This window comes from Xiphophorus couchianus, chromosome 6, assembly GCF_001444195.1.
Source record: "Xiphophorus couchianus chromosome 6, X_couchianus-1.0, whole genome shotgun sequence".
Classification (NCBI taxonomy): domain Eukaryota; kingdom Metazoa; phylum Chordata; class Actinopteri; order Cyprinodontiformes; family Poeciliidae; genus Xiphophorus; species Xiphophorus couchianus.
Genome location: NC_040233.1, coordinates 17,339,076 through 17,356,909, shown reverse-complemented (window position 1 = coordinate 17,356,909; position 17,834 = coordinate 17,339,076). Strand labels below are relative to the sequence as shown.

General features: G+C 36.4%; 1 protein-coding gene across 1 annotated transcript in view; it reads right to left on the bottom strand.

The window, feature by feature from the left end:
• agap3 (ArfGAP with GTPase domain, ankyrin repeat and PH domain 3) overlaps positions 1 to 9,855 on the bottom strand; it is a 143,590-nt gene extending 133,735 nt beyond the window's left edge. Inside the window, exon 1 of the mRNA XM_028021857.1 lies at positions 9,022 to 9,855. Coding sequence (XP_027877658.1) covers positions 9,022 to 9,391 — 370 coding nt within the window. The 5' untranslated portion in view covers positions 9,392 to 9,855. The remainder of the gene's footprint in view (positions 1 to 9,021) is intronic.
• Between the last annotated feature and the right edge of the window lie 7,979 nt (positions 9,856 to 17,834).

The window sequence follows — 17,834 nt, the reverse complement described above, 5'->3', positions numbered from 1 at the left end:
ACCTACTGGGAGCAGTATAAGTGTTACAATGTGTTTGAAATAAATCCAATGAAAACATAGATTTTTTTAAGCTGGGGAACAGAAAAATGTTTTTTTAAAACTAGTTCACATGTAACCGCATTTAAATCTACACTACATCTACAATGGAACAGCACTGAAATGACCAAAACAGGAGCTTGAGCCAAAAAAAAATCTGAGGAAAGTTAGAATAGAATAGGAAATTCAGTTTGCATCGCTGAAAACAAAATATATTGAAATTATGGATGAATTGACACTGTTCCATTGTATATAACTACGCTGGAAATTGACTGGAACATGTGAATAACTGGAACCCAAATATTCACCATTTATATTTATTCTATTATTAAAACTGAGAATGCAAAACGAAAGCTTTGCAACAGCAGGCTGATTTGCAAGGACTAAAGCTGACCTATGCATCACCAAGATTTATGGTTTCTTAGCAGACAAAAGATGATCAACATCTAATTAAGAAGAAAAATATATTTCCATTTAAAATAAAATGTCTGATTAGCAAAACGAGGCCCAAAGCTGTATTGTGGTTACAGTGTCAGGCATTAATAAAAACTATGCTAATTGCTAATTGGAATAACCATTTGACTGGATTGATTAACTAACATTACAAGAGGGATCAAAGTCCATGTTTGTGTGCCACACACATGGCTCTTGTGGCTTGGACATAAAAGATTTGTCATTTAAATGTCAATTAATTAAATCCCAAAGACAAATATTTATCTTCATGTACTGTTTGATTTGTGCTGTTTATGTGTCTTAAGGGGGGGAAGAGAGAGAGCGAGCGAGAGAGAAAAGATTATGCCTAGTTTGAGCCGTTTCCATACTTCACAGATGTATTTACATAAGGCTTTTTTTAGGCACCAGAGCTACAACAAGTAAATACTTACAGAGCTCCTCTATAAACACCAACATTCCACATTAACAGCAATTTACACCGACATGACTTGTAAAAGACACAGCTGGTGGTGTTGACTGACATTTCTAAATCTAGAAATGCTTCACAAACTCATATACAATTAAAAAATATATTGAGCCACTGCTCTTCAGACAGAGCAGTGGCCTTTCTCCTGACGTAGCCTACAGCTTGTTCATGAGATAAAATTCAAACCACACAACCACAGACAAGCCAAAATTTTACAACTGCAAAATCTGACTCACCTCAGTTTACATAGTTAATTAATGTTTGTGCTCCTAAGAAAATGAATATGTTATCAATAATTGCTATTTTTTTTTTCATTCTCTCTTTGTTATTAGCAAAAGAGTACAGATGGTCCTTCACTCAAACAAGATGCAGTTTGTACCATGGAGCTGCCTAGGTACCACACAACAGAGAGCTCAGAAGCTTCAGTCTTTAAGCTTCTTGTATCTCTTTGTGTCATCCATTTTGCCAGTCATACGCACAATGTCCTATTGTGCAAACCTATAAAATGCAGTTATACGATACAGAATAATATTACCACAATAAAACAATAAATCCCAAGAAATACCCACATGTCTGTGTCTTTAGATCACAACATGCAGCTAAGAATGCACAATATTACCTTTAGGCTAAAAAAGCGGGGAGGAATCAAAGCTTTACTCATCCAAGTCTTATCTGAACAACACCTGCCCTTCAACACACGCTGTGCAGACAGCAACTACATTAAATACTTTCCCAGATAAACACATCAGCTGATATCCAGAAGCTACAATGCCCTGGGAAGGAGAAATTACATGGTTTTGAAAATCTTTTCATAAATATCTGAAAAATGTTTATTTTTCAGATTTGTGTTCAGTCCACACTTTCTCTAATATCCTTAAAGCTGCAAGCAGGTAACTTTTATAAAAAAAAGTTTGAGTTTTTTTAGATATCTGTTAAAACTGTCACTATGTCCTACAGTATGAGACAGGTAATCTGTGAAATAAATTTGCTTCTCTGTCTTCTCCTTGCAGTCCTACTGCCATATGCAGATAAAATACTGTGGCCAGTCAGAAATAATCAGAGCCAGCAGGAAAGTCTTAGTGGTGTCAATCATGCAACTGTACATGTGGAAAAAAAGAGCCTCACAAAGAGCAACAAACTCATGAGACAGGTCAGGCATAAAGCTGTGTAGAAGTTCAAAACAAGGTTAGGTTTGTGTTTTGACCATCTCACAGAGCTCTGTTCAACCCATGAACTGAAAATAAAAATTAAGGCACAGACCTCCATGTAAACTGATAGGCCAGGCAAGGGGAGCATTAACCACCAAAGCAGCTAAGTGGCACTTGGTAACTCTTTGGAAGAAATTCACAGCACAGTTGGGAGAATCTGTTGGCAGGACAACAATTAGTCCTGCACTCCACAAATCTGACCTTTATGGAAGAGTGGCAGGAAGAAGGGCTTTGTTAAAAGAAAGACAAAATTGCCATTTGTAGTTGGTTACAAGCCATGTAGGGGACACAGACAGGGGGAAAGTGGTCTAGTCAGATGAAATATAGGCTGGACCTTTTGGTCTACAAACAAAACAGAGTGTGACAGAAACTGGACCATATGCATTACCCTCACTGTGAAACATGTTGATGACAGAGACATCAACATGTGGGGGAGTTTTTCTTTAGCAGACACAGGAAACGTGATCAGAGTCGAAGGGGAGAAAGATGGGACTCAATATAGGGCAGGAGGGTTGTACGTTTAATGTCCTTGTCCTCTTCCAGAACTATAAGGTCACTAAACATACATCCAGATCTCAAACATTATGGTTTAGATCAAATCATATTCAAGTGGTAGAATGTCACCAGATCCAGATCTAAAACCAAGTAAAAACATGTGGCCAGAATGTGTGTTTACAAATGCTCTCTCTTCATCCAGCCCGACCAAAATAGCTCGACCAAAGGTGAGCTATTTTGCAAACAAGAATGGGCAAAAAAATTACCAACCAAACCCGGTCGATATTCTCCTAAAGGCTTGCAGTTGGAATTTCTGCAAAATGTGATTATACAAAGGATGGCTGAACACAATTGTAAACTATATTTTAAGATTTTTTTTTTCCATATGGTCCATCATATAAAGTAGTAATAAAACACAATGAAATTTGCAGTTGTAACATGGTTATAATTCCTTGAGAACAGCACAAAGCACAATATTCCCAGAGTGCTGTCTTTTTTAATACCACTGTCTTCTATATTAACTTCAATATCTTTTATATATCCAAAATTATATTACAGATAACATCTGTGCAGCTGTCTCCATGCCTCAGTGATTTTGTCCCTCACACATTCATCCAATCTGCTTCTCGGCTCAAGGTAGAACAAAATTAAAGCCTGATAAGTTTAGAGTCAGTTTAGCTGGAGCTCTAAATAAAGAGATTGAGATTGAATTCTGGGACCTTTCCAAGTCATGAATTAATTAATGTTTGCAATTCTTCTGACATGACAAACAGACTTTTGGTAATACTGTTAAAAAAAACGGTTATACCTGATTTTAACAAATTTACTAATTGAGGACAAACTGATTTCTATATTAGCATATTTTGTAGCATTCTTAGAGTGATCCTTTCTAAATATGTAGGTCACAGAGCTTAATCTGCAAAATATTTCATATAAACACCTTTTAAAGTGTATTGTGGAGAAATCTTTGAGCTATGACCTAAAGATTTCAGCCATGTTTAGTCAAAGTCTACTGGAATAGATTTGTAACTTTTTTTTTAACCAATTCACTCCTACATTTTGACAAGGTGATTCTTACAGCTCAACAGGAATGTAATGCTTCTCCCGTCTCTCAGATTTAATCACCCTCATTTAAAAGAACACCACTTTTAATAAAAGCAGTGGAGCACTAAAAAATAAAAAAAAAATTAAAAAGCCACCTGTTCCTACATATCATTTGCTAACTGCGTATTGAAAAAGGTTCACAGAAACAAACAGCACCCCAAATGTCAGTCACTACAGACAAATGTTCATCACAAGGCAAAAAAGAACAGGGCCGTTGTGTCACCACCATATAAAAGCAAGGTTTTATTAATCAACAAAACAAGAGGGAGACCTTCGTAGCGATGGGAATTCATTTTGTAGGGGGCTGTAATTTCTATTCACTCTTTCTCCAGCTAAATGCATGAGCCACTGGTTTCTTAGCAACAGACTCGGCAATGATGCAAGATTGAGAAGCATAGATCTGCGGCTCTATACAGCGCAGGTGAAGACAAGTCAGTCAAAGTCGGTTCTTGCTGCTCTTCAAAGGATCTCAAAGTACGAATCAATAGGAGAACCTCATCTTGTTTCAAGTTATGAAAAGGCGCAGACTTTTTACCTCCAGCTACAGGTGTGTTTTATCAAAAGGATATAAAAATCCTGAATGTCTTACCATGCTTTATAAAAGCCTGTATATTTTTCTAGTACATTTGGACGAATGGACTGTTAAAATCAATTTGAACAATGCTGAGCATTTCTGGTAATATAAGTAAATAAATAAAACTAAAGAAAATATTTTAAATTTCTGTAAATTTTTTTTTTTTTTAAATTGCTAAAATTTCACATCAGGTGTACATGATGAGAATAGCATTACCCAGCATTTTGAAGACAGTTTTTCCTGTTTGGATCTCATATCTTACGTTTGGTGTGTAAGAGTGAACATCACAATAAGATTTTTTTAAAAATGCTGTCAGAGGCTTTCAGAAAGATGACTGTACCAGCTTATGAATCTGGTAGGTTTAAAGAAGTCTCATAAGAATTTCAAATCAGCCATAACACGATGCAGAAAAAAAAAGTCTAAAAATTTTTAATAACCTAGAACATGATTAGGTTTGGATGTCCAAGAATGTTCATTATAAGAGCAGACATCAATATGCAAAAAGAGTCTCCAAAACTGTAAAATGTCAAAATAGAACTGACAGTTCTTGCTACTTTTTATCTGAAACTCTGTACAATCAGAATGAGACTCCACAAGCTTAACCTTTTTAAGAGGTGTGCAAGAAAGAAAACTTTGCTCTCTAAGAAAATCAAAGGTCAGACTGAAGTTTGTCAGAGAGAAAACAGATTAAGTCCAGGACTTGGAGGAGAAGCAGAGCTTTTGGAATGATGTTCTTTGGACAGATACCCAGCAGCAAACACGTGGAGTGTTTTCTATGAGAACGAACAAATTCTCAACAGAAGAAAACACAAAAGCCTGAAGGAAAACAAATCAACAACAAAAGTTAAGTTCAGCCGCCTAAATTTATCCTGTGAAGGCATTCTAAGCACTTATAGAGAATCAATTTTACTGTTTGTTATTAGGCAGGGATTGTGCTCCTTTTCAAGGCAGTAAAGACAAGATAAAGAGAGGAAGAATAACATGACCTTTATGTTTAAAGCACATCAGGGAGATAAAAGGTTCCAGTGCTGTCCCATCAACACAAAGATTAAAGACATGCCTTTATTGTAAAGAAAAAAATGCAACCATTCAAAAAAAGCACATGAAAACCAAAAGAAAATGCTTTATTTTTTTAAAATTTTAACAAAATTCACATAACTCTCTTAATTAGATTTTCCTTCCATTACATAAAATATCCAGCTTTTTGTATGGCTGTGGTGACTATTATACTCTGTGGTCTATATAGGCTATATGTTTAAACAAGTCACTTTATAAAAGCACTCATTATGATGCATCATTTTTCCACATAAGACTGCATTTTTTTGCCTCAACTGTTATAACTTGTACAGTGCATTCACTTAGTCATACTGTCAAAATTAAATTGGATCATTGTGTAAATGTTAAATCTGTCAAACTGTGAGAGCCAGAGCATTTAAATACTAATCAATAAAGCCCCAAGGGTGGTGGTGAAGGGTGAATCCCATTTTCTATGGTTTACATCACAGAAACCACTGCTGACGAATTCATCCAGGCTCTCTCTTCATCTGTAACAAGCCCCTATAGCCTTCTCTCAGCAATTTAATGGATAATTTCGTTTTTAAATTAGATGTTGATATCAATGCTCCCATAGCAACAAAAGCATCTCTGGAAAATGTAAACCTCCTTAAAGAAACTTCGATCGATAATAAAAGGAAACAAAACAAAAAAAGTGCCAAAAAATTTTAACAAAATGAATCAATAAATGTAAAAAGTAAAAAATGTAAAAAAGGGGACAAGCTCTCCCACACTTTGAAAACCTCTGACACAGAAAATACATTATGCCGTCAACTCTGTCTTAGCTTCCGGAAATTAATAGCTCCTGTTTTCATCATGTATGGAAACTGTTGGTATTTTCAGATGTTGATTGGGGGAAACTTTCTATGTTTAAATGAGACTGTCAAGAGACCTTGAATCTGCTATAGTTGTCATGCCAGGGCATTATACGGCGCTGTGATTTTACCATCTTGTCTCTCAGCAACATTAAGAGACGAGATGCTAAAATCACGGCGCCGTATAATGCCCTGGCATGACAGGGCATTATACGGCGAAGCTATTTTTCAAATTTCTAAATGAAAACTTTTTCTAAATGAAAATATTTTCATTTTCTAAATAAAAACAGCAACACATCTCTGATGAACCAAGTGCTCATTTAACAAATATATTCTGTATTGGAAGTTCTGTTAAATTAAAGGCTGGTAGCACAACAGCACAATGCAATCCGCTGTCGTTTTTGTTGTTATCTGCCTGTGCCTGTGTAGAACAAACCCTGCAGCCATGCGTTCTGTGGATGTGCGCTTTTACACCTGCACAGTACGTCACCCCTCCAATGAGGGATGTTCCTGAAAAGTTCCACTCTGAGACCTGGTTTCAATAAGTGCAGTTTGCATGGATGGTTCGCAACAAAAAGTACAAACACAACATTGTGAAGCAGCCTTCTGTTTTTGTGCACCAAAATTTTGGAATAAGCTTCTGGTACACTGAAGGACTGCTCCTAAATGTTTCCTAAATGTCAGCATAATGAGAAAAAAAATTTTTTTTCACTTTCCTCAAATTCATGAGTTTACATGCAATTAGATTACAATGCACTTAAAGAATTTTGATAAACTCATATTAATCCCTTAGCTTTGTATGCTTTGGATAGAATAATTTACAAAATTTAAGTTAATTGGAAACACACATCCCAGTTCATTTCAAAGCAACACCTTAAAGCAAGGGCGTAGGTTTGGTCTAAGTTTTGGTGGGACCTTACAACTTACTGCGATGTAATGTCCAGATGCCGGAAAAAGTCATGTTCATCTGTTCAAACATTTGTATACAAGTATAAAGAGGATGGGAATATCCAGCCATATTCCCAAATGCACTCAGAGAAAAATACGTTCATTTTTAGAGCTGTTTCCAATGGTCTGATGAAACTAAAATAAAAGTGTTTGGCCACAACGAGCTTTTTAGCAAACAGAAATAACTTTGGTAAAGGTTATTTATCTTTTCACGCATACAGTATATATAAATATATGGTTTCAACATTTATTTCAGGTAGTGTTAAAATAGCACACTGAGAAATGGAGAACTTTTCTAGAAGCTAACACACCATCATCATCTTACTAACTCACCTTACTTAGATATGGAGATATGTGCATTCATTATTCTTAAGTATGGCTGTTGGAAGAACAAAAACTAAATGAAAAATGTACCTGCTGAAAAATGAAAAGATTTTATTGTGCTTAAAATGTATTCCAATGCCAATGAATTACAGACAAACAGATACTATGGTGTATTTTTGCTCACTTTTGATTTTAAATAAATATTTTGAGTGGCAACAGTACTCTTTAAAACCTATAGTTGCCCAATTCCAACTAACAATATACTCACAGGAAATGATTGGATAAAGAGCTGGATGACAGGCAGGGTGACAAAAAAGGACAACTGCTACTATAATTTAAGAAGCTTACAAGTGGCAGTGCATCAACTGCAGCTGACATATTGCTGTCACTCTCCAAAGTTGGATGGCCATCTTCTAAAAGTTATGCTTGCCAAGCAAAATAAGAGACTCTCTGAAAGTAGCACCAAATGGTGGTGGCAGCATCATGATAATGAGGTTAATTTTCTTAAGGTGTCAATGCAGGTGGAGTTATAAGTGTTCACAAATGCCAAGCAAATGCAAGTCAAAACTAGCGCTGCACAAGAAATCAAATCGCATTTGTCATCACACTTTTACAACTGCAAAAAATTGTTAGGATGCAAATTTTGGTGGAATTCAAGTGTCATGCATTCATGCTCTTCTATCTATGAAATCTTTGGTGATGAAGGGGCTCCAGCTTCCTTAAACATTCACACCGAGTGTTTTTCTTTAGTGGCTGAGATGCAAACAGTGAAGGAGAATGTAAAGGCATTGTGTAGTGGTAAAGGAAGAAAAATGTCAGTGAAATGAGGATTGATTGTAATCAATACCAGTATTGCAATTTATTGCCTTTAAGAAGTTCCTGAAATCATGCAGCCCCAGTCAAATCCTTCAATTGTCCACTAGAAAGATAAAGACGATGTGAGGTTTCATTTTCAGCATCACAGTGACAGAAGCATACTCCTCAATTAATAGAAAGGCGATTCAAATTAAAGTTTAGAAATTGTCAAGCGAGAGTTTAGACACAAACATGGCAAGGAAGCAAGGAAGGATGGATAGAATCCCTACTGTCAATCTTTCTTTACCCTTCTACTGTTTTGAAAGGGTTTTTCCTGTATGTCACTTTCAGGAAACACATGCTTTTATATTTGGCAGCATCTGCCTCTATTAGCCAAACTAGATCTCCCTCTCATTACAGGTCAGTGTCAGAACAAAAGAAAATCCCATTAGGCAGCAGAGCTCATTTTCAGAGGACTGATTGCACAGTGCCTCCTGTGAGGCAGCTGAGCTCTGTTATTGTTCACACTGCAGTGCATGGGTGCAGTTCGATCCGTGAACAAGGAGCATGAGATCGGCTACGCCCCCATCCTCCAAGTGCGATTGTTGACACTAGGGCTGTGCCTATGACATTGTTACCAAGTGGGAATAAAAGGCAGGAAATGCCCCCCCCCTTATCCCCATGCCTCAATTAAATAACATCCCCTCTTTTTAATGAATGAAACCACTAAATGGTTATGAAATTACTCACCTTCAATAGAGATGACATGCTCTCTGATCTGGTTCTGCAGAGCCAGGTCGTCGATGCGCTCGATCAGGTCGTAGATGGCGTAGATGTTCGGGTGGACGGACTCGAACCGGTGGATCTCCGCTCTGATGGCTGCTGAGTTGGACAAAACAAACTGCGAGCCGGCCGAGCCGGACTGTGCAGCCTGACCCGAAACAGTCCCCGAACCGAACTGACCGGCCCCTGAGCTCGCAGACGATCCGGATCCGAACTGGGACGGGATGGACTGGGGTACCGGGACGGGAACGGGCGCCGGGACCGTCCCTGGAGTGGGCATGGCTGGCTGAGATTGCTGCGAGATACCGGACACTGGGACGCTCGACTGGAAATTCATTATTGGTTGGTTTCTCTTTTTTTAAAACGGAGCGGCTAAGTCTTCTTCAGCGACAACACAAATGTGGAGGCAAGAAATTAGGACTCAGGCGATGCGAACAAAAGAAGTTCGCGCGATGCGGTGGTCTGGGAAGCGATCAACACCGAAGCATCAATAGTTGGTCGCCAACTGCAACAAAACGCGGTTCATATTATCACAACTTGACTGAGGTTCATTTTCCGTTATTGGCCAGATCTTGTCCAGGGCCCCCCCCTCTTTTTTTCTGTGTCTTTACAAACCCGCAGTGCCTACCACTCGGACACTCCTCCCACACCGCTGTTTTGGTCAAAGCCGTTTCCCGTAGTTGCCCTGTTTGAAGCAGACAATGGGCTTCTGCGCGGCGCCCTGGTCCACTCGCGTTGAACGCCGTTGTTTCTGCACTGAAATGAAACAGTGTTCAGTTCTCTTTGGTCCAAGTGGTCCCTGCCCAGGGCCCTCCTCCGCATGGTGAAACGTCACCCATCACGTAATCGTGCATGAGATGGGGGGGAGGGTGTGGAAGGGCAAAATCACAACGTGCAAATCATCACAATAACCTACCTGGCAATTATGCAACAGAGAAAGTGAACAACAAGATACACACGGAAAGGATAATATATATATATATATATATATATATATATATATATATATATATATATATATATATATATATATATATATATATATATATATATATATATAATGTCTGTCTCATTCCTAAGTATGTGCGAGTGCATTCGTTCAGAATATGGGGTTTGACAGATACATTCAGTTTTTGATTATTTTTTTTTTTGTTTCACATTTTCTAATTACTAAGTCATAATTTCCTATTTATGTTACTTGGATTTCATGTGATGGACCAATTAAAATGATTGTGGACTGAATGGTAAAGCATATGGCTTATACATTTTTCCACAAAAAAAAATCTGACAAGGGTAGCATGCATTTTTATTCAGCCCCCAAGTCCAGCCACCTTTCACTGTATTTAGAGTGGCAGGTATTCTCATATGTTTAAACGACGTGTGAATACAAATGAATGCCACACCTACTTTAGAGGATTAACAAAATAAAACAAGTTAGAATTTCCCCCTCTACTTAATTACACTCTAATTTATGTTTGGTCTATCATGCACATTCAAAATCAAATCTTTTGAAGTTTGTAGTTGTAAAGTGGCCAAATGTGAAAAAGTTTTAGACCTTTGAATACTTTCTCAAGGAACTGAAGCTACTCTGACAACGCCAACATGCAAAATGTTCTCAGTTTTAAGAGATTACTGTGAAGGCAGATTTCAAGCTCTCGTTTCACAGCAGCAGCCTTGAATAAAAGCCAGTTTAATTTTATGGAAGTTGGCACTGGGGTCGCATATTCAGCAAACAAGCATGCTCCCAGCTGCATTGGGGAGCAAGAAAGAACATGACAGCTGAAGACTCAAAGCCATGGGCACATATGATGTCAATGCATACTCCATCAAGCGTTCCTGTATGTTAGCTGCCAGTAAGGAGTTTGATTAGAATTGGCTCTTATCTGATTTTCTTTTCCAAAGAAGAACCAGACTGCCCTCATGGCTTGAATGCAGCAGCTGTTAAAGGCCAGAGGACTGTGACTGTCAGTCATGATCTGTTCCTGTTGCAGCAGTAAGTTCTAGATGGAATTAGTAAAAGCAACTCTTAAAGCAAAACAGAAATCATTACATCAATGATAATTTCACTGCATTGTTATTTTTTTTAAAAGAAGTCTACAAAACTCAAACTTAAGACAGCTTTAAAAAATTACAGTAATCCAAAGACAGTGTAATGAAAGAAATGTTTATGGCTCTCTCAGCTCTCAGACCACCTGCTGCTTTGAAACTCTGTTCACACGATATTAACAGGGTACTGCAAAAAAAAAAGTCAATGTTCTCAAAAGCCATACAGATTGAGTTTCCATTGAGATTATTCACTTTTGCTTTCAGTACTCAAGAACTTTCATGAAATGCATGAGATTAGAAAATATCAAATGTGGCACATTTTACAGCTTCAAAAACGTAGGCGTTGATAATTCCACATACAAAGCAAAATTAGTGCCTTTGAGATGCTGGAAGCTAAATGCTAATGCTCCTGTTTATGTAATTAAATCAATCTAATTTGTTATGTAACAAGACCTGTTGAGTGTGACTGCAGAGATGATAATGCACTTTACAGAGCAACTTTTCTTTCTTTCTTTGGTGCTGCAGCATCATTATCTTGTCTGAGCAATTATATATTCAGTCACAAGATGAATCCATTGCTTTGAAGATTAAGATCATTATTTATGATTTCCAAAATAAATGATGCAGCTCTCTTGCCGTTTCAAGTAAGAAGGCTGATTCACAGTGAGAAAGTCTTTACAAACATTCTCAGGGCATAATAAGTGCTTTAAAGAAACACTAAAACTAACATTAATAGAAATTTCTGGAAACTATGAACAGTGTAGATGACACAAATGTGAAATCCATACTCATTTCACTGCAAAGTGCTTCCTGTGTTTTCTTTATTCTCAGCCTTCTGCTACCATCTGTTGGTCAAACATGAAACTTTTTCATTCACCTCACCCTTTTGGTTAAATCAATATCTGCAGCAAAAATCATTAATATCCCTGCAGTATTTTTCTATGTTCCTGAGCATTTTATTTACACTGCTCCACTTGTGCTTAAGCTATACTATGAAGACGTGTTTTCTTCCAACAAATATATGTATTTGAAGAAAAATAAAATCCTCAGAGCTTTAAGTGACAGCCGGTGACCAACAAATGCAGAAATATTTTAACATAGGTTTAGATTTAAGTTGTTTGAAATGTGCATTTTTCCTCCCCATTCAGGTCAAGTGCTATTTGTTTAATGTGAAGAAGACTGAAGTGGAATCCTACTTCAATCTTCTTCATTCCCATCTGTCACTCATTACTCTACATACTCATCCCCATCCATTTCAACATACCTCCATTGTCTTCTTTAATTATTTAACTGTAAGTAATTCTTGGGGGGGTTGGGGGACATGTTTTCAAGTACCTGTGCTCAACCATCAAAAAGAGTAAAAAATAGAAACTTTTTCAATTTTTATTTATTCATTTTTGTTCTCAAAACGGCACAGGTTGAAGCAATGAGCAAATTTTTAAAATTTAATTTCTTTCTATAATTGAACCCAAGGCCTGTGAGATCTGCCCTAGTGCAAAAACAAGCTGCCATGACTACCAGAATGATTAAGCTGCATGAAACCTCCTAAATTATGGATTTTCATTTTGACTTTTGAAGATATGAATTAAATGCAAATCTTCCAGCTAAATTTGTTCACGTTAATAAGCCCTTGCGTCGAAAGCCTTCAAGTTTGAGACCTGTCTGAAAGCATTTCAATAAGAATGAACTAATATCCTATTCTTTACAAAGAGAAATAATGAAGCTACTTTACCATCATTACACAGCCACAGATAAGCCACATAAATATTGTACAGTAACTAATGCATAGAAATGGAAATTTATATGCAAGGTATAAATGTCTTCCTTTTAATACTTGAGCACTGAACTTTGTTCAAACATTAGAGCTATTATTATGCCAAATTAAGCCAAGATCAAGGGTAACTGGAGAATAATTTGAAACAATTTAAAGAATGTTTTTTGTCTAATTCACAAGTTGATGTACTAAAATCCCTTTTCCTTTCATCAGTTTGGGAAAGCCTAAATGCTGATGTATTGGCTTTGGAGGCTAAGTTAATTTATATTTGAGCTAATGGAGGCACAAGACAAGTGTTACGGCATTTCAAGACAGTTGCTCAAACATGCTGCTCTCATATGTGACATGTTGGAATTATCAAATTAAAACTGTCACCACGAAGGGGATTATGGAGTTACAAGTCTGCTTCATTTTTTAGATACAATTTCTAGATAGCTATCCGAAAGTTACATGCTCAATAGTTCAAATAGTCAGCACATCAGTAGCATAAGAAGTTCTAACTATTCATTGAATATTAGAGTATTTTAATAATTAGCATGTAGCCTTTTGTTCTGTGCTTCGCACAACTTCTCCTCAGTGGAGTGAGGTGGCTGCCTGTGAGGGGAAGATAATTATTACTCAGAACAAAGAAGGGCTAATGGTTAGTAAAACTTAAGCAAATGTTTGTGTAGAATCTGTTAAGTGTGGACGGAAAAGTTATGTGGAGGTGTTAAGATAGAATGACTCACCTGTCTTTTCTGTGTCCTCTCCAGGGTTTTTGGACAAATAGTTCTTCATGGGTCCAGACACCTTTTATAGGTTCTGGGAAAAACCATGGAAAAGTGGGGGAAATTGTTTGTGGTGTTCTTTTTGTAGTGAGTCATAATGCTGTTTATAGTGAAGGATAAAACACAAAAATATTCATAAAAAGTAAATAGGAATGTGTCTTATTTGGTAAAATGCATTTTATGTATATAGGTGGAAATTGTAAATTGGTGGCGTCCCCTGTGAATTAAAGATGGTTCGGTCCTTCACAGCTGAGACTATTTAAGCTTGCAGTTGTAGCTTTGGAAGAGTTTTTGATACTGTTCTAGAGATGAATAAAACTTGTCTGCACTATAAGTCCAGTTGCAAAAGGCCAGCACATTATTCTTTATACCGTATGTGTGGAGTGATTAGTAATGTTCAGTTTCAGTTACCATGGGTCACTGCTGATTCCTTAATTAATACTCTGCTTGTTGACCTGCCAATAAAGGACAATGGCCATGTCTCTGTAGTTTTGCAGTCATGCCAAATTTTTAAGTTTTTCAGATGTAGGAATGAAATCATAAGATGATATATATATATATATATATTTTTTTTTTTTTAATAAAAATATTGAATAGACTTCACAATCATGAAGAACTTTGAGTTTGTTGCAATGCACAGTACCTTCTTCTAGGTACCGAAATGTTTTTGATTAAAATATCAGGTCCTGAAAGTTATCTTTACAGGACAGATTAATTTAAGTGTAATTTTGTCTCCTCTTATCTCAATATTTGGCATTTATTTCATGGCCATCCTTATTCTGGAAATTTTTCAAGTACTGACTTGACTGTGAACTAAATACCAAAATACTGTAGAGTCAAACAATCTTAGGCACATGTATAACAGTGGAGATGCTCAAGATGTTTGGAACAATTGATTTGATGTCCAGACTTCATGCTGTGATAGAACCTTAAAAAGTTATAAGCAGGTGCAAACCATAATAAATATGACATAACATTTCTAAAAGTAGATGGAAGTGCTTCACACGTTACCATAAACTGATAAGGTCATACAGAAAAATATTTAATTGGATATTTGCTGTTAAAAGTTGTTGTAGGTCACCTAAAAACAGTGCACACATTGTAGAAACACACTGCTACTTTGGCTTAGTTGTTTTCTACATAGATAATCAAACTGTGCAATTTGTCGTGTGTTGTTGTCTTTCTGAAGATGTTATTTTAAAACATAGTAAGGAACAAGTTATTTTTATTATGCTGTGATATGAAAAACCAAATGAATATCATAGTTCTTGCCATATCATATTTTTCACCTTGGGTACAGAGTGACTTCAGCAGGCCTTATTGTTTCTGTTTTCCCTGTGGCACTCCAAGTGGTGTCAAGCATTCCAACAAACGGCTGAGGCGAGAACTGGAGAGACAAGAATAGAAGTGTTAATCCACTGAAACTGAGCCCTTGCTTCTGGAACCCTCTGGTTGACAAATTAAGTACCAGTTTTCATTTTCTGATGGAAAAAAATATATAGGGCACACTACAGCAGTGGTGACTAGCATTTATCTCCCTCGTTGGAGAGGCATAACAGATTTCTTTACATATGTAAAAGCAAAGTGGGAAGAGCTGCTGGCAAGCTGAAAAAAGTAAAGCCAGCTCTAATTTGCATCTTCAAAGTTCATCACATACAGATGGCCTAAATTATTGTTTCCATTAAAAACAAAACGTCCATAGCGTTTTATCAATGCTAAGTAAAAAAAAAAATAAAAAATAGCTGAACTTGTGAAAATGTTTCCATTTTAAAATTTAAAGATCCAATTCAGTGTGTCTTTTATTGTGTTTTCTGGCTCAACAAATCTAAATCAGACAGTTTATTGCCTGGCTTCAACTTGAAAACATACAAAGGAGACAATTAAATGTTGAAACTGGAAAATATTGTCTTTGTGAATTCAAAAATTCTGTCTGGGTCTCAAAACACAGATCTGTCTGAAGAAGCTCCTCTGAGAGATGAGTCATCAGCAAGGACTGATCAGCTAATCAGAAGCTAACTTACAACAAGATGAGAGCTTTGTCAACTTAAACAGCATAATTCCTTGAAAATCCTCGATTGAAGACCAGAGGTACCAGAGAATTCCATAAAGGTCAACAATATACTGTATCACTTCAGCCCTAGTATCACATGAATGAGGCTACTTTCATATTTAGCTGTTTGAATCAGAGAGATTTACATTCAAAGCTTGACACAATTACAATTAAAATTGACATTCATCCTTGATTATAGGTCATTTTAAAGTATGTTATCAACCTTAATATAATGTTTGATTTTTCATGTCTTTAGATTAACCTTACATGTCTGCTGGCAGCTTCCATGTAAACATGATAGCCAGCAAGGTTGGGAAAACACTCATTGCTTCAATGTATGTGACTCACTAACTGTGGGAATTAAACTGTGGACGAAATCCAAATGCTGCTGAAACCGTTCAAAGCAATGTGGAAAAGGAGAGGTCTATAAGATGAAAGGTCCAAACTAAAATGTGTATGCACTACATAGAGACTTTGATTCAGCACTTCTAACTTAGCTAAGATGCAACAAAGTATCACTGTTTGTTTACACCTTGACAAATAGCAACAAATATTAAACTAAAGCCACATGACAAAATCAGGACGGTATATACACATCTGTAGAAAACTTGACAAAGAGAACCAAGCCATGAGACTGAGAGCTTCATTAGCCAGGCACAGAAAGCCTGTGTAAAAAACGTTATGTGGCGGAAGACAAGAATAAATCTGCAGTAACTAAACTTTAAATCGCACCAGTTAACATAATCATGATGTAACATAAGTATGCCACATTCCTGTGGTACATCCACTTTAAATAAAAGTGGATGTACCTTAGGTGACAGTGAAGCAGTCAGGGTTTGGGAAAGATGGGTACAGGACAATGTGGAGATGTTCATTAACAATATAATGAAGCCCCCCACTTGCTGACTTGCCATTCTACAGATAAAGAAAGAGAGCAACAGAGATGGAGAGGGAGAAAAAGAAATGGTGGTAAGTCTGAATATTTTGGTTCAAAAAGGTCCTTATGAAACAGTGCCCTCTAGCGGATATTAGATTGTAAAACATTCCGCATACTGGAGATACATATTCTGCGAGGTACAAAAATTTTTCATTGTTCATAGTAAAAAACTGAACATTTCTTGATAAATATCCAGGTGTATTTTTTCTGTCTAAGTAATGTGGCTCACTGACAGGGCCACTATATACTGTATATATTATGTCAGACTGTTGCAGAACAGACTTCCTATGTTTTATTTGCATAGTCGGCACACTCGCGTATTGTGTACAGTGTAAGTATTGTAAAATATGATTGTGTACAACTGGCTAATCAAATTGAACATGAAATTTGATTCACAGTTAAAGGTAAAGCTCTAAATGGAAATTATTTTCAGATAACATTTTTATTTGATCACCATCATGCACTGAAAAAAGATTTATAAAAAATGTATATGATTTGAATTAATGTTATTCTTATAGAAACATTTATTAACAGATATGAACATTTTAAACAATCTTACTGCTTAACTGAGTTAAGCACCCAGGTAGAAATTCTGCAACATAGATTCCATCAGAACGTTTCCAAAATTCTTTGCTGCAAAACAGAGTAATCCACACCCTGCAGTTTACTTTGACTTCCCTCTCCCCTCCGTGATTTCTGTGTTGCAGCACAGAAATTACGGAAATAATTGTATTCTGGGCAATTAGTTACCCAGAATATGCCTGAAAAACAACATATTTTCCTTAAATAAACATGATTGTATCTTAAAAACCGAAGCATATAAAAATCAAAAAGACGAAAAACTGAAGTAGGGGAAAATGACATCAGATACAACTATAATAATAATAATAATAATAATAATAATAATAATAATAATAATAATAATAATAAATGCTATAGAATTTTAAGGTATTGTAAAAAAAAAACTGTATACATGTATAATGTATATTGTTTTTCAATAAGATTCAACCAGCAGCTTCAAACTAGCCTTGTTAGAAATCGCAGATCATTTGGATGGTAAGGCACAATAAAAGTTTCTTTTTTAAGTATACAAAATCTAAACAAAAATCTGTCTTTACTGTGTAAGACCATCGAACTAGTTGTCATAAAGTACATTTGAAGGGCTTCTTTAACAGTTTGGTGCCCAGTCAGTGCGTCTTTCCTAAG